The sequence below is a fragment of the Pongo abelii genome, chromosome 13, assembly GCF_028885655.2.
Source record: "Pongo abelii isolate AG06213 chromosome 13, NHGRI_mPonAbe1-v2.0_pri, whole genome shotgun sequence".
NCBI lineage: Eukaryota > Metazoa > Chordata > Mammalia > Primates > Hominidae > Pongo > Pongo abelii.
Genome location: NC_071998.2, coordinates 118767508 through 118791654, shown reverse-complemented (window position 1 = coordinate 118791654; position 24147 = coordinate 118767508). Strand labels below are relative to the sequence as shown.

Sequence of the window (24147 nt, the reverse complement as noted above, 5' to 3'; positions counted from 1 at the left end):
GGCGTGAGCCACTGCGCCTGGCCTATTTTTTGTTTTTTATTTCTGGTTGACTTGTCAGCAGGAAGTTTTTTGGTTTTTTTTTTCCATTGAAAAGTTTTGGCCATTTTAGTGGGTGTGTCAAAGTATCTCTTTGCAGTTTTAATTTGCATTTTCCCATTGACTAAGATGATGTTGTGTACTTTTTTCAGATACTGTTTTTTATCTGTATATCGTCTCTTTTTTTTTTTTTTGAGATGGAGTTTTGCTCTGTCACCCAGACCGGAGCGCAGTGGCACAATCTCAGCTCACTGCAACCTCCGCCTCCCAGGTTCAAGCGATTCTCCTGCCTCAGCCTCCTGAGTAGCTGGGATTACAGGTGCCTGCCACCATGCCCAGTTAGTTTTTGTATTTTTAGTAGGGATGGAGTTTTACCATGTTGACCAGGCTGGTCTCAAACTGCTGACCTCAGGTTATCTGCCCACCTTGGCCTCCCAAAGTGCTGGGATTACAGGTGTGAGCCACCGTGTGGATATTCTCTTTTGTAAAAATTCTTAGTCAAGTCTTTTGCTAACGTCTTTTCCTCGTGGATCTGTAGGATTTCTGTTTATAGTCCAGATCCCAGTCCTCTGTTGGATATATATGTATTGCAAATATCATCTCTAACTTTATGGCTTTCCTTTTCTTTCCCTAAATGGTATCTTTTGAGGAAGAGAAATTTTGATTTTAATTAAACCTTTTTTTTTTTTTTTGAAATAGGGTATTGCTTTGCTGGAGTCTTGCTCCAGGCTGGAGTGCAGTGGCATGACCACAGCTCAGGCTCAAATGATCCTTCCACCTCAGCCTCCCAAGTAGCTGGGAACACAGGCACATGCCACCACGCCTGGCTGATTTTTTATTTTTTTTTGTAGAGACAGGGTTTCACCATGTTGCCTAGGCTGGTCTCAAACTCCTAGGCTCGAGATCCTCCTGCCTGGGCCTCCCATAGTGCTGGGATTACAGGCGCAAGCCACCATGTCTGGCCTTAATTAAATCTAAGGTACCAATCTTTTATAATGAGTATTGCCTGCTTCCTGTTTAAGGAAGAGGTTAAAATTCATTTTTTCCACAGGGACATCCAGTTGATCCAGAATCAGCTATTGAAAAGACCATCCTTCCCCACTGTTTTGCAATGGCCATGATGAGTCATAGGCATGTGTGTCTTGGTTGCATTCTGAAAGTCCCACAGGTGACCAAAACCACTAGCTAAGAACTTGCAGCCTGACAGGGCATCCTGCTTTCCTCCCGCCTCCAGCCAGTGCTGGCTCCGGGTTTTAGCTCCTTCTGCTGCGCGTCTCTCCTGGATGACCCTGACATGACCCTGACAGCCTCCTAACTGGTCCCCTGTCCTGCACTTTTCCTTTCCTCCTGCAATCCCTTCTCCTCTCTGCAGCCTAATGACTGACCACATGCTCTCCCACTGGACACTGGGCCCGGGCACTATCTTTGGCTTCCCCCATCTCTCTTCTCTCTGCTTCCTCCCTCCAGCTACACTTACCCTCTCTCTGTGAAACTCTCCATCAAGGCCCTTCCATATGCACCTACTGGCGGGACAGCTTTCTGCTTTTTCTATATCTTAACCATGACTCCGTGTCAGTGGAGCCACACTCTCAAAGACAGGCCTTCCCTGTGGCCCCAACCTAAATCAGCTGCACCACTGTACTCTCATAACCACAGTCTGTAACTATTTCCCTGCGTAATCATTGGTTTTGCCTGTTTCCCTTGCCAGACCTCGAACTCCAAGCAGGTAGGCACTGTGGCCATTTCTGTCTCTGCTGTTCCCCAGCCTGGGCTGGCACAGGGTGGCCGTGGGGGTCATAGTTCCTCAGTGAGGGGAGGAGGCAGTGGCCTGGCTTTACCTTTGCAGAGGAACTGCAAGATGGCTGCAGTGCCGGCATCACACACCTCCCGCGGCGGGTAGACCATGGCCGAGGCGTCGAGGCTCAGCATCTGCAGACACAAGGGTAACCCGCTTTACTGTGCAGTTCACTACCAACGCAACCAGAGACCACGCGATTTCCTTATCAATTTGTGTGTTCTCTGTCACCTCCACCCAGCAGGCAGGGCCTGACAGCAGAGGTGGCTGAGCTGTCTTGTTACTTACAGCTGCGTTCCCAGTGCCTGGGATGACTGTAGGCAGGCAGCGTGATACCCTACCTTGTTTTAACCTGAGTGACTCTCTCCTAGCAGAGAGAGAGCCGGACAGACTCCATTTTAGTTTCTTCACCTGCAGCCCCCTTTCCTCCCTCCCTTAAGGGCATAACTAGTGTAAACTGACTCAAAGCACGTCCAGGAATGCACTTACTGATAAGATATTGAGGCGAGCTGCACCAGCAGCTCCTGGGGACATGCGCAGTGGATGGCACACAAAGCCCCTGCATTTATCCCTTTGTGATAGTTTAAGCCCCTGCACCTGGAACTGTTTATTTTTTGTAACTGCTTTTGTAACCAATTAATTTTTTAACTTTTTGCCAGTTCTGCTTCCGTAAAAATTGCTTCAGCTAAACTCCCCCCTCCCCTATTTAGACCACAGTGTAAAAACAAAACTAGCCCCTTCCTCGGGGCCGAGAGAATTTTGAGCATTAGCTGCCTCTCGGTTGCCGGCTAAAAAAGGACTCCTCAATTTGTCTCAAAGTGTGGTGTTTCTCTATAACTCGCTTGGTTACAACAGCAGCAAGCACTTTTTTACATTTTTCTGAGACAGGATCTCACTCCCATCGCCTAGACTGGAGTGCAGTGGCACGAACACTGCAGTTTCAACCTCCCCAGGTTTAAGCAATCCTCCCACTTCAGCCTCCTGAGTAGCTGGGACTATAGGCACATGACACCATGCCACCATGCCTAATTTTTGTATTTTTTGTAGAGATAAGGTCCTACTTTACTATGTTGCCCAGGCTGGTCTCAAAGTCTTGGGCCCAAGCAATTCGCCCGCCTCCCAAAGTGCTGGAATTACAGGCATGAGTCATGCACCCAGCCTCTCAGTTCACTTTGGATAAATACATAAGTGAGTGAAAAAAAGGAAGTTATAGGACAGCATATAGAATATGATTCCACTGGCTGGGTGTGGTGGCTCATGCCTGTAATCCCAGCACTTTGGGAGGCCAAGGTGGGAGGATCACTTGAGCCCAGGAGTTCGAGACTAGCCTGGGCAACATAGCGAGAACCCATCTGTATTTAAAAAAAAAAAAAATATATATATATATTTTTTTATATATATATATATGAAGACTCATATATATATATGAGTCTTCCTTTGTTAGATAATACATTCATACACTTTCACATTAATATTTTATGGAAAAAAATTGGAGGAATATCTATCAAACTTAAAGTGGTTTCCTCTAAAAGGAGATTTTGGGTTACTATCTACATGAAATGCTATTATTATTATTAGTTTTTGAGACAGAGTCTTGCTCTGTGGCAGGCTGGAGTGCAGTGGTGTGATCTCAGCTCACTGCAACCTCTGCCTCCCTGGTTCAAGCAATTCTCCTGCCTCAGCCTCCCGAGTAGCTGGAACTATAGGCACGCGCCACCACACCCAGCTAATTTTTGTATTTTTAGTAGAGATGGGGTTTCACCATGTTGGCCAGGCTGGTCTTGAACTCCTGACCTCAAGTGATCCACTCACCTCATCTTCCCAAAGCGCTAGGATTACAAGCTTGAGCCACTGTGCCTGGCAGAAATGTTTCTTAATATTTGCACTTTTTTTTTTTTTTTACAATATACAGTATGACTTTTAAATTATGTAATGACAAATGTTTATCGGCACACACATGCAGATGCCTCCGTGTTTCTGAAGCCCAGGAAGCAGGGGCCTCAGCTCACAGCCACAGAACTGCCCCATCCACGGTGTGAGTTGTGTTGGACCCAGCCATCCCCCTGCCAACCTCTGACTTCCCACAGGCCCTCTAATCCCAGTGCTGGCAGGCACTGATATCCTCTATGCCTGGGTATCAGGGGAGTCCTGGAAAAGGAGAAGGCCTGGGGAGCTCTGATTTTGCTGTAACACAAGTGGCTGGGTGGGAAGGGTGGCTCAGGTCCCCCAGCCCTGGCCAGCCCAGCCCTCACATGGTGGGTGTTGAGTGAACATGCTTTGCACAGGTGAGTGGGAGACTGCCCCAGGGAAGAGGAACTGACCGCCCAGATGCTGAGGGCCCAACAGCAGAAAACCCCATACCTGGAAGCAAATGAACCCCACATGGGTGCTCTTAGTCACCATCAGTAAAGCGTGGTAGCTTAAGGGCACGGACTGTGGGCTATACCAGGATGCTGGCTACAAGCCACGTGTGGCCATTTATGGTTACATTTTAAGTAACTGAAAATAAATCTGATTTAAAGTTTGAGTCCATGGTTGGTTGCAGTCACCACATTTCAAGGGCCAGCAGCTACAAGTGGCTGGGGTGGCCATGTTGGCTGCACAGATTATAGAGCATTCTCATTGTGGGCAGCAGGAGCAGTGACTGGACATTGCTGTGCCAAAGACACCGCTGTGGCTTCTGATCCTGGCCCATTGCATGCTGGCTGTGTGTTTGCTTAATCAGGCCCCTTAGTGTCCTGGGGCTGTGGTCTCCTCATAGCCAAACAGGCAGTGTTACTGATCTGGTGGGCTGTTTGGCGGGTGGCGTGCGTGACACCTGAAGAAGATCTTGCCCACAGTACGGCCTGAACTCAGAATGGTTATCTCATCCTAAAAGAAGGTTTGTCCGAGGTACCACCAAGAAACTCAAAAGATTTTTTTTAAAGGAATCAAAATAAAATGAAGTGTCCAGGTTGGGTGTTGTGGCTCACGCCTGTAATCCCACCTACTTGGGAGTCAAGGCGGGAGGATTGCTTGAGCCCAAGACTTTGAAACCAGCCTGGGCAACATAGTGGGAACTCATCTCTACAAAAAATAAAGAAATTAGCCAAGTGTGATGGGGTACACCTGTGGTCCCAGTTTCTTGGGAGGCTGAGGAGGAGGATCTCTTAAGCCCAGGAGTTTGAGACTGCAGTGAGCTATGATTGAGCCACTGCACTCTAGCCTGGGTGACAGCATGAGACCTGTCTCAAAGAAAAAACAAATTGAAGTGTACAGAACTCGTACTAGATGTCGAGGATGGCTTCAGGATTGGGAACATGCTCTGAGCTGTGTTCTCTAAAATGGTAGCCACTAAGGACCCATGGCTATTTAAATATAAATTAATTAAAATTCAATGAAATCAAACTTTCAGTTCTTGGCTGCACACACAAGCCATATTCCAGGTGCTCGATAGATACACTTGGCCAGCGGCCGCCGCTCTGGACAGCACGGTCACCAGGGCTCAAGAGATACACTTGGCCAGCGGCCGCCGCTCTGGACAGCACGGTCACCAGGGCTCAAGAGATACACATGGCCAGCGGCCGCCGCTCTGGACAGCACGGTCACTGAACATTTCCATCACTGCAGAAAGTTCCAATAGGCAGCAGAGAGGACAAGCCATGTTGGCCCGTCTCCCCAGCCGGCCCTTCCTCAGGCAGGAGGGCCCCAGCTGTGAGGTCAGTCCTTCCTCTGCTGTCTCTGTGCTCACCCACCCACTCTGACACAGACACCTCTGCTCGGCAGGCTGGGCTGGCTGAGAGTGGGGTCAACTCCAGGCCACTCCGGAATGCTGGCCAGACTGCGTGCCACCATGAATGGAGAAGTCCCTGTTCCAGAAGCCGAGTCATACAGAGGTGGGGAGCACAGGCGTCAGCTTCAGACGGCCTGGTTTACAACGATCTCTGCTGTCAGTGACTGCGTGGCCCTTGGGCAAGCTTCTTAAACTGTCTGTGCCTCAGTTTCTTCATCTACAAAGTAACACAGTAGTATCTGCCTCACAAGAGTTCTATGACGATACACAGAGCGATTCCAGGTTATGTCCAGTCTTAGAAAGCCCCAGATAAAGGTGAGCCACCTCATCAGCATGACTGTGAGAGCCACTTTCCCTGAGCAGCTGCCCCTGTCAGTGTCTGTCATGGGCTGAATTATGTCCCCTTCCCAAGTTCCTATGTGGAAATCCTAATCCCCCCATCCCTAAGAATGTGGCTGTATGTGGAGATAGCATCTTTAAGGAGGTAATTAAGTTAAAAAGGGGTCATTAGGCTGGGCCCTAATCCAATATGACTGGTGTGCTTCTAAGAGGAGGAAATTTGGACACGGACATGTACACAGGGAAGATGAGGTGAAGACACAGGGAGGGAAGACAGCACCTACAAGCCAAGGAGAGAGGCCTCAGAAGTCACCAACCCTGCCAACACCTTGATCTTGGACTTCTAGCCTGTAGAACTCCCCTGGCCTGGATAATTCTGAACCCCCATCCCGATGGCTCCCTACCTCCTTCTCTCCCTCCCAGCTTTCTGGGCCCCATATCACAGAGGCTCAGCAGCTTTCAACCACGTCACTTCCTCGCCCCTCCCTGAGACAATCTGTGCTTCCCACCACCTGCCTCCTTCCTGCACCTGGGCTGCCCCTGTTATCCAGGTCTGCTCAGAATTTTTTTTTTTTTTTTTTTTTTGAGACAAAGTCTTGCTTTGTTGCCCAGGCTGGAATGCAATGGCGCAATCTCAGCTCACTGCAATCTCCGCCTCCTGGGTTCAAGCAATTCTCCTGTCTCAGCCTCCCCCGAGTAGCTGGGATTACAGGTGTGCACCACCACGCCTGGATAATTTCTTGTATTTTTAGTAGAGACAGGTTTCACCATATTGGCCAGGCTGGTCTTGAACTCCTAACCTCAAGTGATCCACCCGCTTTGGCCTCCCCAAGTGCTGGGATTACAGGCGTGAGCCACGGCACCCAGCCCAGAAATCTTATTCCTCCTTTAAGGTCTGGCTTGAATATCACTACTTTTTTTGTTAACTTTTTTTTACTCCTGCAACTTTCATTTTAAGCTCAGGGGTACATGTGTAGCATCTGCAGGTTTGTTACAAAGGTAAACATGTGCCACGGTGGTTTGCTGCACAGATCGTCCCATCACCCAGGTTTTAAGCCCAGCATCCATTAGCTTTTCTTCCTGATGCTCTCCCTCCCCACAACCCCCCTCCGACAGGCCTCAGAGTGTGTTGTTCCCCCACCGACAACTTTCTTAAAGTGTCAGCCTCTTCTGGATTCAGCATTCTTTCTTCTTCATTCTTAATGCATGTTTTTCTGCCTCTATTATGGCAGCAAAAGTCATATAATTACGAATGTTCACACATTGGCCTCTCTACAAGCCTCCAAGGACCATGCCTTGGGATCTCTGTGTGGCCCTGGTACCATGAGATCAGAGAAGGCACTCAGTAATGTGGGAGAGAAGGGAGGTGGGCAGGCCAGAGAGCACCCCAGGCAAGAACAGCTTCCCATTTACCTCCAGGGTTCGAACGTGAGCCAGCATCTGCGGCAACCTCTGGATCTCATTTCCACTGATGTTGAGGGTACGCAGGCTTCGAAGCTCCCCCAGGGTGTCTGGAAGCTCCTTCAGCTTGTTGTCTGCGGAGACCCCAATAGCACAGCTCAACACCCCAAATCCCCATCACCAGCTTCCTGCCTGATGCCCGCTGGGAGCCACTCTGACCTCTGGGGCACACACCAGATCCCGGGCTCTGAGGTTTCGTAGGCTCAAGAAGGTGGAGTTCCAGTTCAAGTCCCCACTCCACCAATTACTAGCCAAGAGACTTTAGACAACTGGCTTTGCCTCCTTGTGCCAGTTTTCTCACCTGGAAAATGGGGATGACACTGCCACCTAGCCTTATAAGAACACGGGGAGATTGGAGGTTCAGATAGATGATGCGTGAGGTCCTCCGCACAGGGCCCCTCACGCTGTAATGACTGAGCAATGGGGCACCACTGTTGTTCTCATTACTCATGTTACAGCTGATAAACAGAGGCACTCTGCAGGAAGTGCTGAAAGACAGCCAGGAGAAGGGAGAGACCTGGGTGTGGCGAGCCGAGTGCTCCTGTGGGTAAGGCGCCTGTGCAGTGGTCTTGGCTCTGTCACCATCCCACGGGGTGGTCTTGAGCAAGTCACACTTGATTTCCCAGGCCTGGTTTTCCTCGTGTGTAAACTGGGGATGGCACCACTGCCCTCAGCCTGCCCAGTGGACTCCTCAGGAGCCTTGTTGTGTCGCTGGAGGTGGAAGCACTGCTCAGAACCTTACTGCGGCTCCTTAGGAGCTCTCGCCCCATCAGTCCACTACACTCACCATTATAAATATGAGTAACTGAGGCTCGGGGCGCAGCTGCCCGCCTCCCCATACAGCCATACGGCCCTGACTCTGAGGAGCCACAGGAACCCTCCAGACAGCCTATTTCTGGTTACCATGGAGACAGTTGACCCAGCACGGGTCAGTCCATTTACAGTGACCCCCTGGAGACTGGCTGCCCTCCTGCTCAATGGCTCCCGGGCAGGGCAGCTTGTGGATCCCGGCCAGGACGGCCCAGAGCTGATGGAGGGTCACATGGACATGGCTTCTTGGTCCCTACCTTTAACATTGAGAGTCTGGAGCTGGGTCAGGTTCCCAATGGAACGCGGGAGCTGCATCAGTTGATTCCTTTCCACGTTTAAGACCTAAGAAAGAGGAAGAGGCAGCCAGGCGCAGTGGCTTATGCCTGTAATCCCAGCACTTTGGGAGGCCGAGGCAGGTGGATCACAAGGTCAAGAGCTCAAGACCAGCCTGGCCAACATAGTGAAACCCTATCTCTACTAAAAATACAAAAATTAGCTGGGCATGGTGGCACACACCTGTAGTCCCAGCTACTCGGGAGGCTGAGGCAGGAGAATCGCTTGAACCCGGGAGGCGGAGGTTGCGGTGAGCTGAGATTGCACCATTGCACTCCGGCCTGGGCAACAGAGTGAGACTCCGTCTCAAAAAAAAAAAAAAAGAAAAAGAAAGAAAGAAAGAAACAGGAAGAGGTGACACGAGAACCCACACACAGACCACAGTGATGACCCCTGCACCCCTCGCCCTGCCGGGCCAGGGCACCCAGGCACTACACACACAAGCCCTTATCTCCCCCTACTGGCCCTTGAGGAAGACAGAAATTCTTAAGTTTCCGCTGGAGATAGGAAAAAACCGAAGCTCAGGGTGGCGAAGTCATGTGCTCAGGAGAGCATAGCCAGGCCTTGAACCCCTTCTGGCTGAGCTTCCAGCACTTATATTGACCACAAAATGCTCAGTAGCAGCCCCACCATCAGGGAGGGAGGGAGAAGGGGACTACAGACTTGGGGATCTGGGGAGGCAGCACAGGAGGCTCTAGTTCCCCTGGCATTAAGGAAAAGGCTGCCCTAAGGCTGTGTGATCCACCCAAGGCCTCAGGCCAGCAGTGGTGCTGGGACTGAACCAGGGCTTGTTGGATTCTGAAGCTGTGCTCCCTCCAAAAGGTGGCACCTCGAGGCGAGCGAGGCCAACAGGATGACACGCTAAGTAACCATTAAAAATAGATGCAATGCGGGCCAGGCGCGGTGGCTAACACCTGTAATCCCAGCACTTTGGGAGGCTGAGGTGGGTGGATCACGAGGTCAGGAGATCGAGACCATCCTGGCGAACATGGTGAAACCCTGTCTCTACTAAAATAGAAAAAATTAGCCAGACATAGTGGTGGGCGCCTGTAATTCCAGCTACTTAGGAGGCTGAGGCAGGGGAATTGCTTGAACCCGGGAGGTGGAGATTGCAGTGAGCCGAGATTACACCACTGCACTCCAGCCTGGTGACAGAGCAAGACTCCATCTCAAAAAAACAAACAAACAAACAAAAAATGATACAATGGAAAGCTAAGTAGCCATTAAAAATAATAAGATGAATATCTGATGAACCAAAGGATGCTATGAGTTATTGTCAGGTATCCAAAAGTTACAAATTAGTGAATGCAGCAATTCTATAAAAATACACCTACTGGCCAGGTGCAGTGGCTCACGCCTATAATTCCAGCACTTTGGGAGGCCAAGACGGGTGGATCACCTGAGGCCAGGAGTTTGAGGTCAGCCTGGCCAACATGGTGAAAACAAGTCTCTACTGAAAATACAAAAATTATCCAGGTGTGGTGGCGGGTGCCTGTAATCCCAGATACTCAGGAGGCTGAGGCACGAGAATCTCTTGAACCCGGGAGGCAGATGTTGCAGTGAGTTGAGATGGTGCCACTGCACTCCAACCTGGGTGACAAGAGTGAGAAAAAAAAAATACACATACAAAAAGTCCTACAACAAGGTATTTATTGTGGCTCAAAGTGGTACAATTGGTCAGGCGTGGTGGCTCACACCCGTAATCCCAGCACTTTGGGAGGCCAAAGTGAGTGGATCACTTGAGGTCAGGAGTTCGAGACCAGCCAGGCCAACATGGCACAACACCATCTCTACTAAAAATATAAAAACTAGCCAGGAGTGGTGGCACATGCCTGTAATCCCAGCTACTAGGAAGGCTGAGGCAGGAGAATCACTTGAACTCAGGAGGCAGAGGTTGCCTCTGCAACTCTGATGGCGCCACTGCACTCCAGCCTGGGCAACGCAGTGAGACACTGCCTCAAAAAAAAAAAAAAAACCAAAGAGCCAAGGGGAGGGTGGAGCTGGCACTGAGTGCAGCCTGCTTCCACTGGCTGGAGCCCAGCTAGAACATTCCAGGCTTGAGTGACTGCCTGGTCTCACTAGGGCCATCCGAGGTGGGTTTCTGTTTCTGCAGCCTTACCTGGAGGGCAGTCAGCTGCCCCAGATCGTCAGGAAGAGCTGTCAGCTGATTATCGTGGAGATCTAGAACCTGCAGAAGGAAGACCCCTGTGAGTCTCCAAGTGAGAAAGTCCCTCAGACTCCGGGCTCCAGAGCGCTGAGGAGGGGCTGGGGCCACCTCACACCCCCAGTGCAGAAACAGAGTGCCTGCCCCTCCTTTCCCACTCAGTGTTGATCATTCCTGCCTCATTTTCCTTCTCAAACCATTATACCATTTTCTTATTTTATGTATATTTATTTTTACTGTTAACTGAAAAACTATGCTATAAAACAGTATGCCTAGATACTAATATGTTAAAAAGAAACACCCCATTGTATAAATATGTAAGACTTTCAAATATGCGATAAAATGTTGATAGTGGTACTCCACAGTGTAAAATTATAGATGTTTCCCCCTTTGCTTAACTGTACTTGCTAATTTTTAATTTAATTTAATTTTATTTTATTTTATTTTGAGACAGAGTCTCACTCTGTCACCCGGGCTGGAGTGCAGTGGCACGACCTCAGCTCACTGCAACCTCCACCTCCTGGGTTCAAGTGATTCTCGTGCCTCAATCTCCCAAGTAGCTGGGATTACAGGCACATGCCACCATGCTCTGCTGGTTTTTTTTGTATTTTTAGTAGAGACGGGGTTTTGCCATGTTGGCCAGGCTGGTCTCGAACTCCTGACCTCAAGTGACCCACCTGCCTTGGCCTCCCAAAGTGCTAGGATTACGGGTGTGAGCCACCACGACTGGCTGCTAATTTTTTAAAAATGAAAATGCACAAAAAAGGCCTTGGAGAAATATTTATACATGTGCACACACAGGTACCCTCCATATCTATGGATTCAACCAAACTCAGGTTCAAAATATAAAAAAAAAAAAAAAAAAAAGAAAAGAAAGCATCTGTAGTGAACACATACAGGCTTTTCTCTTGTCATTATTCCCTAAACAATATAGTATAACAGATTGGGCCTGTGCTGCCGGGCTGACACCTGTGCTGCCGGCCTCCTCTGAAGGTGCATACCACTCTCCCAAGCTCAGGTCTGTACACAACAACCCTGAGCTCACATCTCCCACATCTTGTGAATGCCTCCCAGCCCGTCCGGGGAGGAGCTCACAGTCAGCAGGGAGTCCTTCCAGATCACCTGGGCGTCCCTCCTCTTCCTTCTTGCCTGGGACCGTCAGTCTCCTCGCCCTCTGCTAGCTGACTCGCCATGAGGCTGTCACTTGGCTTTCCTCCTGGCATGTAAACTCCCCAGGGACAGGGCCTGTGGCTGGTCATCTTTGTCACCCTATCCCACACACAGCCCACAGAAGTATCCAATAAACCATGCTGATCAAATCCCAGATTGACTGGTAGATTAGGCCCCTCTGACATACAAGAGGCAGCCCAAAGGGAGCAGGCGCTCAGCTGCCGCCTGGAACCCCATGCAGAGCCCCAGCTGCCTGGGAGGAGGGCCCAGTACCTTGATGGTTGCCAGACTCAGGAGGCTGCAGGATTTGGGAAGCAGCGAAGTGAGGTGATTTGTGTGGACGATCAGCACCTGTGTGGAGAGATGTGCGGCCATGTTGGGCTGAGGAAGAGCAGCAGGCAGGGCAGGCTAAGGGCGTGGGAGCCAGCCCAGCACCCTGCCACGCCCCACCATCTTGCTCTCCCAGACACCACGACAGGGGATGCGGGTCAGGATCATGAACTCTCCCAATGGGGAATCTGATGCCCTTCCTTAAAACCTGGATCTTCAAGGGTGAAAGAGACCTTAGAGGTCTACATCTTCCTTCCATCTGAGAAGGGATCCCCCTGCAGCCATCCTGATCATAATCTTCCCAGCACCAGCGTCTTCATGTGGAAAATAGAGAATAATAAAGTGCCTGCCTCCCAGGGCTGCCATGATGTTAAATAAAAGCTCATGCGCAAAACGTCCAGGGCTGGTAGAGGGGCCAGGGCTCAGTCCAGGTCATCTACTGCTATTTTTCTTTTTCTTTCCTTTTTTTTTTGAGACCAAGTCTTGCTCTGTCGCCCAAGCTGGAGTGCAGTGGCGCGATCTCAGCTCACTGCAACCTCCGCCTCCCCTGTTCAAGCAATTCTCCTGTCTCGCCCTCCTGAGTAGCTGGGACCACAGGCGCGTGCCACCACACCCAGCTGATTTTTTTTAATTTTTGGTAGAGACGGGGTTTCACCATGGTAGCCAGGATGGTCTTGATCTCCTGACCTCGTGCTCTGCCCGCCTCAGCCTCCCAAAGTGCTGGGATTACAGGCATGAGCCACCGCGCCCGGCCAATCTACTGCTATTTTTCTTAGGCATCGACTGCTGCCTAACACTTCCAGCACAGACTGGGCGTGGTGGCTCACACCTGTAATCCCAGCACTTTGGCAAGCTGAGGCGGGTGGATCACTTGAGGTCAGGAGTTCAAGACCAGCCTGGCCAACATGGCAAAACCTCATCTCTACTAAAAATGCAAAAATTAGTTGGGCGTGGTGGTGGTGGGCGCCTATAATCCCAGCTACTCAGGAGGCTGAGGCAGGAGAATCGCTTGAAACCAGGAGGCGGAGGTTTCAGTGAGCCGAGATTGCACCACTGCACTCCAGCCTGCGTGATGGAGCAGAGCGTCCGTCTTCAAAAAAAAAAAACTTCCAGTGCCAAGGGGCTCACTAGTCTGTTGGCATGGAACACTTTTTTTTTTTTTTTTTTTTTGCATGTTCTCATTTAGATACTTCACTTAGAGTGCTTCTACCCATCTGCATTCAAAGCTGCAATGCTCTGCTGAAAAATCATTCACTCCCCTCGGAATCTTCCCTGGGTGACCAGAATAAAAGGGGTGAGTTTCTATTATTACTAACACCGGGGTTCATAAGCCTTTACTACGTGGCAGGCATGTACACTCAGTATATTTCTATCTCTATCTAGCTATCTAGCACTCATTTAATTCTCACAGTACCTCAGAAAGGAGAACTATGGATGTCTTCATTTCACAGGGGAAGACACTGAGAAGTAAGAGTTTAAGGAAGTTGCCCAAGTCATGAAGCCAGTGAGGGCAGAGTTAGAATGTGACACAGGAAGGTCCAACACCAAAGCCTACTCTCCTATCTGTGAAAACACCTGCTGCAGGCCAAGAGCATAAGAAGCAGGACAAAAGAGGTGTCTACGCTGGGAAGACAGCTCCTCAAAGTCCCTTGTGGGTTCAAACAAGCAGACATGCAATAAGAAAGTCTCTGAAGATGAAGCTCCACCTTACCTTCTTCTGCAGAACTTTGCATGTTGCAAAAGCTCCAAATGGAATCTAAGATAAGATAAAGAAGAAGAAGTGTCTCCCTCCTGCCAGTTTTTAGCTTGTTCTCTGAGTGGCATTCACGTGAGGAAGAGACAGGCAGGAGGTGAACAAGGGCAAAACGCCACAGCAGGCGGCAGTGCTGAGCCCAGGGGCAAGGCTGGCAAGCAGTAGTGCTGGGGCTGTGGCCAGCCCTTCCCTCAGTCAGCTGGCAGGAGACTGCCCTGCCCCACCCACCCTGTCCCCATTGTGAACCACTTCAGGGGCTGGAGAATGCCAGGCCCTTCCAGCAACCTAGGAGTCTGTGGGTACATTTTCTACCTAGACTCCTTGACTCTTGGAGACTACGTTATATTGAGGCCAAAGGATCATCTTCAATTATTTTGGACAAGAACAAAATCTAAGGAAACATCTCGTGACTAGAGCTTCTGGCCTTTCTAAAGCCCCAGGCCACCTCTGTCTTTCCTAGGGACACATGATCCAAGAAAACGGGACAGTTCCAATTCACAGCCCAACACTATGCTCAGTTTACCTCTGAGAGCTCACATTTAGAGATGTCGAGAATGTCATCTGCCCCAGCTTCTTTTGCCTAAGGATAAAAAGAATTTTTAAAAAGTATTAAGACAAAACATCTTTGCAGAGTGGACAAGCTAGGCAAAGAACATAAATGTAAGCAGCTGCAAAGGACCATAGACACTATCTGGTTCCACTGGTCCATTTGGCAGGTGAACCAATGACCCCTGCTTTCCCGGAGCTTGAGGCCCAGAGGGATGAGGAACTGAAAAGCAATGACAGTGCGCTCAGCCTACAGGGGAGAAGCACCCTTGACAGGGGGCCTCATCTGTTGGGTCCTAAGTCAGATATTTCTTCTGTGGGTGGGAGAGGCAGATGGGAAGGAGCACGGCTTGCCGGGGGCAGTGCGGAGGCCTACTCCATGGGGACCGAGGAAAAGATGGGATAGAGTTAGAGGAAACCCACTTTCCCTCACCAAACACATCTGGTACTCCAGGCGTTTCCGAGCCTCCTCACTGGGTTTCCGCTTCCGGAAGAAGAGCGGCATCCTTCCCTTTTCCCAGAGCGATCTTCAGGACCCTGGGGCACAGGAGAGAAGTTAGGGACTGGGGAATTTGTCACAGCCCCCAACACCCGGGACAGGTAGTGCAGTAACACAGAGCATGCAGCTGGTCTGCTGGACCATGAGTTCCATGGAGGCAGGGGCTGTGTCTCCCTAGTGAGTTCCATGGAGGCAGCGGCTGGGTCTTTCTAGAGAGTTCCATGGAGGCAGCGACTGTCTTTCTAGTGAGTTCCATGGGGGCAGGGGCTGCGACTTTCTAGTGAGCTCCACAGGGGCAGGGGCTGCATCTTTCTAGTGAGTTCCATGGGGGCAGGGGCTGCGACTTTCCAGTGAGTTCCACGGGGGCAGGGACTTTCTACTGAGTTCCATGGAGCCAGGGACTGCGTCTTCCTAGTTTCATGGAGTTTCATGGGGGCAGGGGCCGTGTCTTTCTAGTGAGTTCCATGGGGTCAGGGGCCACATCTTTCTAATGAGTTCCATGAGGTCAGGGGCTGCATCTTTTTTTTTTTTTTTTTTTGAGACGGAGTCTTGCTCTGTCGCCCAGGCTGGAGTGCAGTGGCGCAATCTCGGCTCATTGCAAGCTCTGCCTCCTGGGTTCACGCCATTCTCCTGCCTCCGCCTCCCGAGTATCTGGGACTACAGGCGCCCGCCACCATGCCCGGCTAATTTTTTATGTTTTTAGTAGAGATGGGGTTTCACCGTGTTCACCAGGATGGTCTCGATCTCCTGACCTTGTGATCTGCCCATCTCGGCCTCCCAAAGTGCTGGGATTACAGGCATGAGCCACCGTGCCCAGCAGGGGGCTGTGTCTTTCTAATTCTTCCATCTGTGTCCTGAGCCCACAGCAGGCACTCAGTACTAGTTGTTCTTTGTTGACTAAACATTGAGCAGCAGGATGAGGTGGAGACAGACAAGCCAGATGACCTGGGTTGGGGCCCACATTTGCCACCGACCAATAGTGAGGCCTTGGCATTATCCTTTTCCCATTCTAGGGAAACTTAAGAGACGTTCCTCAGGCGCTTTCCAAGGCTGTTCTTTGAGGACTCTAACAGACTCTGCCAATGAATCACTTCTAGCCCCCCAAACGCTGTCAGAGCAGGATCAGCAGGAGCAATCCAGAGCCAGCCAGGACCTCAGGGAGCTCAACTACATCATGACCAAAGAGACCTCTGTGGTGAATACAAATTAAAAAGCAATTCTCAGCTTACCACTCTCAGTTATTATTCCATTTTGTTCTCACCATATCCCTTTTTAAAGTGAAGAAACAGGCCGGGTGTTGCGGCTCATGCCTGTAATCCCAGCACTTTGGGAGGCCAAGACAGGTGGGTCACTTGAGCCCAGGAGTTCGAGACCAGCCTGGGTAACATGGTGAAACCCCGTCTCTACTAAAAATACACAAAGTAGCTGGACGTGGTGATGTGCACCTGTAGTCCCAGCTACTTGGAAGGCTGAGGAACGAGAATCGCTTGAACCCAGGAGGCAGAGGTTGCAGTGAGCCGAGATCACGCCACTGCACTCTAGCCTGGGTGACAGAGGGAGTCTGTGTCTCAGAAAATAATAAATAAATAAATAAAGTGAAGAAGCAGATGCTTATTAAGTTCAGCGGCCTGGCTGTACAGCCTGGATTGCAGCCTGGAACCGTGGTCTCTCAAGTCCTGACCTGTGGGATTTGCCCGACTGCTTGGTGCTCACATAACTTGGCACACACGAAGTACACTGTCCTGAACTCAGAGCCAGGTGCTCATTGCCTGCCCAGGGCCTGCACAGTGTCTGTAGATACCAGAGCTGGATAAGGGATGGCAATGAGCCAGGAAGCAATCACCCAGGGAAGTGCATGGTGAGCAGCACAGGCTTTGGGATGAAAGAGAACTGGGTTTGAATCCGAAATCTGCCACCCACAACTGCAGAGGTCACCTTGGTTCACCTCTCAGAGCCTCAGTTTCCTCATCTGTAAAGTGTGAGTAACCATGCTACCCACACTGGCTTCTGTGAGGATCCAATGACTTCATGTATGTCAAGCCCATAGTACAGTACCTGGCACATGAGCGCTCAATAAATGTTAGCCACAAAGCACCCCACACGCAAGCAACATTGATTCAGGCCTACTAGAGGAGCTAGGGAGAAGATAGTCATGGGAGGAGATGCAGTTGAAGAAGACATACACCCAGTCCTCAGAGGGATGGGCAGGGATGGCAGCTCTGCACCCATGGGGGCGGGGCTGTCTGGGGAGGCAGCCAGGCCTGCAGAGCCAGTTCAGGCCCCTCTTGTCACCCCACCTGCCTGCAAGGATGGGGAATGGTTTGAAAACAGCCCTCCCCCATCCGTCCCTGATGACCAGCACTTACCCTTCTGCTCCCCAGTCACTAACCCTCTTGCACCCCCTTCCTGAGGTGCAGCCCTCCCCACTTCCTCCCAACCACCATCGCTCTCCCACCCCTCCCCGAAGATCCGTTCTTTCCAGGCTGCCCCACATGCCTGTCCCTCCCTCTCCGACGTCCAGCCTAGATGCGGGGGGAGGGCCACACCCATATTTCCTGGGGTGGGGTGGGCAGTGGCTGACCTGGCTTTGCGGATGGAGGGGTCCCCCACGTTGGGACCCGCGGGTGCACCCGAGGGCAGGCCGATCACTCGGAGGGCTTGGTCACCGACTCGGGGCCGCAGACCACCCGGCACGGGCCGGGCGGAGCCGGAGTCTGGTCTCCTTCAAAGGCAGGTGCTGGGGACAGAAACTCAGAATCTCATAAAGTCACGCAGATCGGGATGACGAAGTCTGAGGCTCTAGGAACCGCGGACTCTCCGAATGAAGAGCGGGACTGGATTTCCACATAAATAGACTGTTTTGATAACTAAAGTGCACACACCAAGTGCTCGAGGGAGCAGGGGTCGCCGCGGTACTGGGGTCTCGGAATGGGACTATGGACCCCTCAGGGGAGGGGCGGGGCTCTGGGATTGGTTGACGGGGACCGGGGCGACACTCACGATAAAGGAATATGGGAAACAGCTAGGCCTGGGATCACGGGAGCAACCCCTCTTCTCAGACTTCTCCGGAGCGAACTACCCGAACCCCCTTTCGGAATCTCTAGCTTCAGTGCACCGCGGTGCCCGGCTTGCCAGCCGTCAGCCTCAGGCGCCTGCCCACAACAAACATGGCGACAAGGGCGTCTCTGGAAGGCTGGGCAGTGACGACAGTTCTCGCGATTGCCGCGTTTTCCGGCCTATATCCGGCTTGTCTGCGCGGTTTCCGGCCTCTCGGCTTTCGGCTCGGAGGAGGCCAAGGTGCAACTTTCTTCGGTCGTCCCGAATCCGGGTTCATCCGACACCAGCCGCCTCCACCATGCCGCCGAAGTTCGACCCCAACGAGATCAAAGTCGGTGCGTGCTCTAGTTGTGGCCGGGGCTGCGGGATGGAGCATTCCCTCGGCCCCGCCGCGTGTGCAAAGCTTTCCCCGTATGGGGCTCTTAAAGCCAATGCCTCCTAGAGGCCTTCCCGGTGCTGCGCCGCCCCGGCCAAGCCTCAGCCTTTCTGGGCTTTAGCTTCTTCACGTGTAGGTGGGGAGGGAGGACTGGACCACCTGTGGCGGCTTGGGAGCCCGCACGCCCTAGGGTAAGGCTTGTCTCCGGGCGTTTCGCCCCACTGGCCTGGATTCGCGGGCGACGGGGCTCTCTCCACGCCTCCCCGGTGTGAGTTTCGGAGCTGCCCACACCCGAGGGAGGAGCGGGTGGCCCGCCTCGCCCTCTGTGCTGTTTCGAGAAGAGGCAGAGGGTGGTATGTCCAGCCCCGGAAAGACGCTGAGAGGGCTGTGGCTCGGGGGCTCCCTCTGCAGAGACACTAACTCTTCTTTTCTCCCAGTATACCTGAGGTGCACCGGAGGTGAAGTCGGTGCCACTTCTGCCCTGGCCCCCAAGATCGGCCCCCTGGGTCTGGTACGTTATCCCCTCCAAGGGGCATTTTCTCACATTGGTTTCACTTTTTAAGCGCCGGCCCGTGGAGTCACGACTGTGCCAGAGGTGCTGTCGTGGCTTGGACTGTCACAGTAGGCCTGAGCCACTGAACTAGTACTAGGTACCTTAGGAAGATCGTGTGTGAAAAATCGAACCCGGTGCCTTTAAATTGTAATTAGCTCCATGTGTCTCCACTGCTGCTTTGGTGTACCTGAGGGGTGGGCCCAAGGGGGTTTTGAAGTTAGGAGTGGCTTAGTGACTGGGCAGCCAATATCTGTATTTCCTCGTCAGGAAGTGGGCATGGCATTGTTGGGAAGATTAAATGGGGTGTGGGTGAAGATCCAGTGAGCGTTTCCAGCTGTGTTGTAGATGTAAATCTAGCAGTTAATGTGACAGGCTGTGTCTCATGCCTGCTGAGCAACTGCTGGCTTCCGCGTCATTCTGTCCTCTTGGATTTTCCTGGATTTCATTAGGCCTTTATTTGATCCTTGCACAGTGGTCCCCTGCCCCAAATGCTCTTCCCCATTGCTCTTTTTAAACCTGTATCTTAACTATTCTTCCTTGGCCGTTAGCTGGCACTTAAGGGACACTTAGCCTCCTGTTGAGGCTAAGGATTACTAGAGAAGAATTTCAGAGTAGCAAATAATCAGACCTCTATCCAGGCAGATGGACGTGGGTGGTCTGACATGGGAGCCTAGTATTTTGAAAGCTCCTTAGGTGATTCTAATGTCAGCAGGGCTGAAAATCTCCCTCCTTAAGCACATGGGCACTTAGGAAGGAGTCTAGGTTACATTGTGGCCAAGTCTGCAGTTTACAGTTCTGGACAAGACAACCCCAACCCCCAATTTATGCTATGGTGATAGCTGTGCTCTGATTGAGAAGGTGCCCTTAGGTACTTGAGATGGCTTCCTTTGTTGCCAAGTGAGAAGTGGTGGGCAGGTTTCAAGGCTGTGGTTCACCTCTGGACACCATGTTGATTACATGCCTTTATTTCTAGTCTCCAAAAAAGGTTGGTGATGACATTGCCAAGGCAACAGGTGACTGGAAGGGCCTGAGGATTACAGTGAAACTGACCATTCAGAACAGACAGGCCCAGGTATTTACTTGTGCTTGGTTTCGGGAGAGAAGGGTGGGGGGACAGAAGTAGCAACTCTCTGGGATTCCTGGAGAGTGTTTCTGCCACCAGTGGTGAGCTGAGAGTGATTTTACCTTGTTGGGGAGGCTTTGTCAAGAGTATGGACCTAGGGCAAAGACTTGGACAGTGTGTGGCCATGATTTTTGAGAGCCAGCATGCGTGGCAGTATTCAATGGAGGTGGAGTATTCACTCAAGAATCTCTTCTGCAGATTGAGGTGGTGCCTTCTGCCTCTGCCCTGATCATCAAAGCCCTCAAGGAACCACCAAGAGACAGAAAGAAACAGAAAAACAGTGAGTTGTCTATTCCCTAGTTTGTTTTTGGTAATGGTTTGTGAGATGTTTGATATATGTGGCTGTTTTCCCTTAAAGGAAACCTGGGGTTGACATGGGTATTGGGTGTTGATATGGTTAAGGCTGCTAGAGCCAGGTAGTATCAAAAAGTGCCATGTATGCTGGGTGGCTCAAACCTGTAATCCCAGCACTCTGGGAGGCTGAGGCGGGCAGATCACTTGAGATCAGGAGTTCGAGACCAGCCTGGCCAACATGGTGAAACCCCATCTCCACCAAAAAATACAAAAATTAGCCTGGTGGTGCTCGCTTGTAGTCCTGGCTACTCAAGATGGCTGACGCAGGAGAATCACTCAAACCCAGGAGGTGGAGGTTGTAGCAGTGAGCCAAGATCGTGCCACTGCACTCCAGTCTGGGTGACAGTGAGACTCCGTCTCAAAAAAAAAAAAAAGTGCCATGTAGTCCCTGTGTGGGGCAGGCCCCAATCAGTGCATGTGGGAGGAAGATGTCAGCAACAATGACCTATAATCAGGAGACCACATACAGCTGGCAGGTACTGGGCAGTTTAACTGTCCCTGGCAACTTAAGCTTGTCATTTCTCTAAAACAGTTTCTGCCATGTGAAGGCTTGGTTTTGCCCTCAGCCACCCGCCACTGCACCTGACCAGGTCTCTGTTGGCTGGTGCAATCCAGTGGTGAGCTGATAGTAAACCCCAGCTTAGGAAACAGGGTTGTTCTTCATGTGGATGACTCTGTGCCGAAAGCATGGGAACAGCCTAGAAACGAAATGAAGGACATGATCTGCTTTGGCTTCAGACTCTAACAAAGCTTTTTGCTGTTTTCTCTTTTGCAGTTAAACACAGTGGGAATATCACTTTTGATGAGATCGTCAACATTGCTCGACAGATGCGGCACCGATCCTTAGCCAGAGAACTCTCTGGTAAGAGCAGGACAACATGTAACCGCCGTAACTGTAGTTGTGTTTTCACTGAGTGATAACATTCTTCCTACTTGAAGGGTGCTCAGTGAGACCCAAGATGGGGTGCAGTTTTCTGGGACTGAAAGGATGGATTGTAAATTGGATGTGTTTAATCTGGGCATCAAGGACCCATGGAAGCTTTGCATTCCGGGTTATGGAACTAGATGGAGCTCTGTATTCTGTATTAGGGGAGCGGGAACCTCATTCCTTCCATTGTCTGCTATGAACCCCTTCAGTATTCCCCAGTATCTGCGCATTGTGAGGGACTGAACCAGCACCTCCAATGCCACCATTTCTTAAAGGAACCATTAAAGAGATCCTGGGGACTGCCCAGTCTGTGGGCTGTAATGTTGATGGCCGCCACCCTCATGACATCATAGATGACATCAATAGTGGTGCTGTGGAATGCCCAGCCGTAAGTGACATTTTCATTGTTACAATAGGGGTGAAAGGGGGGCCACCCAGTGTATTCACAGAGATAAGCTGGGAAGTTTTAGAAATGGTTACTGGTGGGGTGGGATAATCCTTTTAAACTTTCTTTTTTACTGATTTTTTTTTTCTTTCCCACAGAGTTAAGCACAAAGGAAAATATTTCAATAAAGGATCTTTTGACAACTGGTGGATTTTCTGGTGTGGCGTCTTCCTTGAGGGAGCTAGCTCCTTTGTGGGGTGGTCAGTGGGGTCAGGGTGGCAGAACCTGTGGAGAAGTAACAAGCACCTTGTGGTGGGTAACAAAACTGCCCTGTATGGGCTGGGCTGAGCTCAGAAAGGAAGCCTTTTTTTTTTTTTTTTTTCAGACAGTGTTTCGCTCTTGTTGCCCAAGCTGGAGTGCAATGGTGCAATCTTGGCTCACCACAACCTCTGCTTTCCAGGTTCAAGCAATTCTCCAGCCTCAGCCTCCTGAGTAGCTGGGATTACAGGCACGTGCTACCACGCCCGGCTAATTTTTATTTTTAGTAAAGAGGATTTCTCCATGTTGGTCAGGCCGGTCTTGAACTCCTGACCTCTTGATATGCCTGCCTTTGGCCTCCCAAAGTGTTGGGATTATAGGCATGAGCCACCATGCCTAGCCAGGAAGCACTTTTTGTAGACTATCATGAAGCCTTTCCCAAGAAATGCTCTAACAGAAAACTGGAACACATGGGGAGTGTAGGCCTCCATCCCCGACCAACTGAAGTTATGAGTGGGTTGGGGGCCCAGGACCCATTTTGCTAGCCATTCCAGTGCACAGCCAGGGCTCAGAACCACTGACCTGACCACTCTCCAAGTCCTGGACTAATCCTTTGGTCCTGTGAAAGTGAGGTTCGCGTCATCTGTTGAAGTAACTGTAAACTTACTCCAACCTTTTCTCTGAACTCACGTGGCTTTTCTGCTGTCTCACCTTTCTCAAGTCTCATCTTCCCACAGTTCTGTTTCTTCTGATGAACTTTCTAGAGCCTGTGTTCATCACTCCCTTTTGTTTTGGGATGAACCCTGAAGCACTCCTGAGCAGCTTGATGCACCGCCTGGGAGAGGATTCTGTGTACTAGAGTAAAGTGAGTTGGAAGTTGTAGCCCAGAGAAATTGATTTCCCCTATATGACTCATTTCTTTGTACATTAGTTTTTGCCAGTGTCCCTAGGTCAGTGCTTTTATGTCACCTCAGGTTGGAGAACTGCCTTAAGTGGAAAGGACTAACTACCTGGACCCCGAGTTAGGGAGAGGATTCTATTTCGGATACAGTGGCTTGTGCCTGTAATCCCAGCACTTTGGGAGGCTGCGGCAGGAGCATTCCTTGAGGTCAGGAATTAAGACCAGCCTGGGCAACACAGCCAGACACTTTCTCCAAAAAACTAGCTGGGTGTGGTGGTGTGTGTGCCTGGCTACTTGGGATGCTGAGGTAGGAGGGTGCAGTAGAGACTTCAGCAAGCTATGATTGTACCACTGCACTCCAGCCTAGGTGATGAGAGTGAGGGGCTGGCACAAAAGCATTCCAGTGTCCTAGAAGGGACTACCAAGTCACCAAGGAAACAGTAAATAAGACAGTAAGCAGGCCAAAGGCAAAAATCTGGATCTCTAATACAAGGGGAACACAACTTCTTCCCGTGAGGGAGAAGGGAGAATGAGGAGCCTGGGGCAGTTTATGACACCTGCCTCTGAGTCCAGCATGGCTGTCACACACCTCCCCATTCTCGGTGCTTCCTATTCTCCATGGAAAGGGATGTGCCTCTCGGTTCATTAGCAGCACGCTCTACTCAACACCAGTAACCTCTGGGTGGGCTCTTTTTTTGTTGAGACGGAGTCTCACTCTCGCCCAGGCTGGAGTGCAGTGTTGCGATCTTCGCCCACTGCAACCTCTGCCTCCTGGGTTCAAGAGATTCTCCTGCTTCAGCCTCCTGAGTAGCTGGGATTATAGGCACATGCCACCATACCCGGAAGTTTTTGTATTTTTAGTAGAGATGGGGTTTCACCATGTTGGTCAGGCTGGTCTCAAACTCCTGACCTTGTGATCTGCCTGGGTGGGCTCTAACAGCAACAAGCTCTACAAAGGCTGGGCCTGGCTGTGCTTCTCTGTTTTGGAACATCAAGGAATGTTCCCCACCTCAAGGAGATTGTGGCATTTCATAGGTGGCTCTAGAATCCCTTTTCTCACTTGTATTTACTCCTCCCCCTGCCCCAAATTTGATGGTCTTTCAATCATTTCTGGCCAACACTCTGAGTTCTTTCACATTTCTCACTCATTACTTGGAGGAGAAACTGCCAGCATTGCCCAAAGACTTGGCTTTGACGTAGGAGC

At 50.9% G+C, this 24147-nt stretch overlaps 2 protein-coding genes and 1 non-coding gene across 3 annotated transcripts in view; 2 read left to right on the top strand and 1 right to left on the bottom strand.

Moving 5' to 3' along the window:
- Positions 1-18207, bottom strand: part of LRSAM1 (leucine rich repeat and sterile alpha motif containing 1) — a 52564-nt gene extending 34357 nt beyond the window's left edge. Inside the window, exons 1-10 of the mRNA XM_024252146.3 lie at positions 18009-18207; positions 17590-17745; positions 14943-15046; positions 14487-14543; positions 13922-13966; positions 12154-12231; positions 10666-10734; positions 8471-8555; positions 7356-7477; positions 1875-1965 (exon numbers count right to left, since the gene is read on the bottom strand). Of these exons, the coding sequence (XP_024107914.1) occupies positions 1875-1965; positions 7356-7477; positions 8471-8555; positions 10666-10734; positions 12154-12231; positions 13922-13966; positions 14487-14543; positions 14943-15014 (619 nt within the window). The 5' untranslated portion in view covers positions 15015-15046; positions 17590-17745; positions 18009-18207. The remainder of the gene's footprint in view (positions 1-1874; positions 1966-7355; positions 7478-8470; positions 8556-10665; positions 10735-12153; positions 12232-13921; positions 13967-14486; positions 14544-14942; positions 15047-17589; positions 17746-18008) is intronic.
- A 58-nt stretch (positions 18208-18265) lies between these two features.
- RPL12 (ribosomal protein L12) lies at positions 18266-21987 on the top strand. The gene is made up of 7 exons (XM_009244872.4): positions 18266-18400; positions 18879-18952; positions 19968-20066; positions 20316-20397; positions 21247-21333; positions 21675-21787; positions 21943-21987. The coding sequence occupies exons 1-7, from the start codon at positions 18364-18366 to the stop codon at positions 21946-21948; spliced, it is 498 nt and encodes a 165-aa protein (XP_009243147.2). The 5' UTR covers positions 18266-18363; the 3' UTR covers positions 21949-21987.
- Positions 21041-21170, top strand: LOC112135037 (small nucleolar RNA SNORA65). The gene has a single exon (XR_002916353.3). It is a non-coding gene; the product is annotated as a small nucleolar RNA SNORA65 (small nucleolar RNA).
- Positions 21988-24147: the final 2160 nt, after the last annotated feature.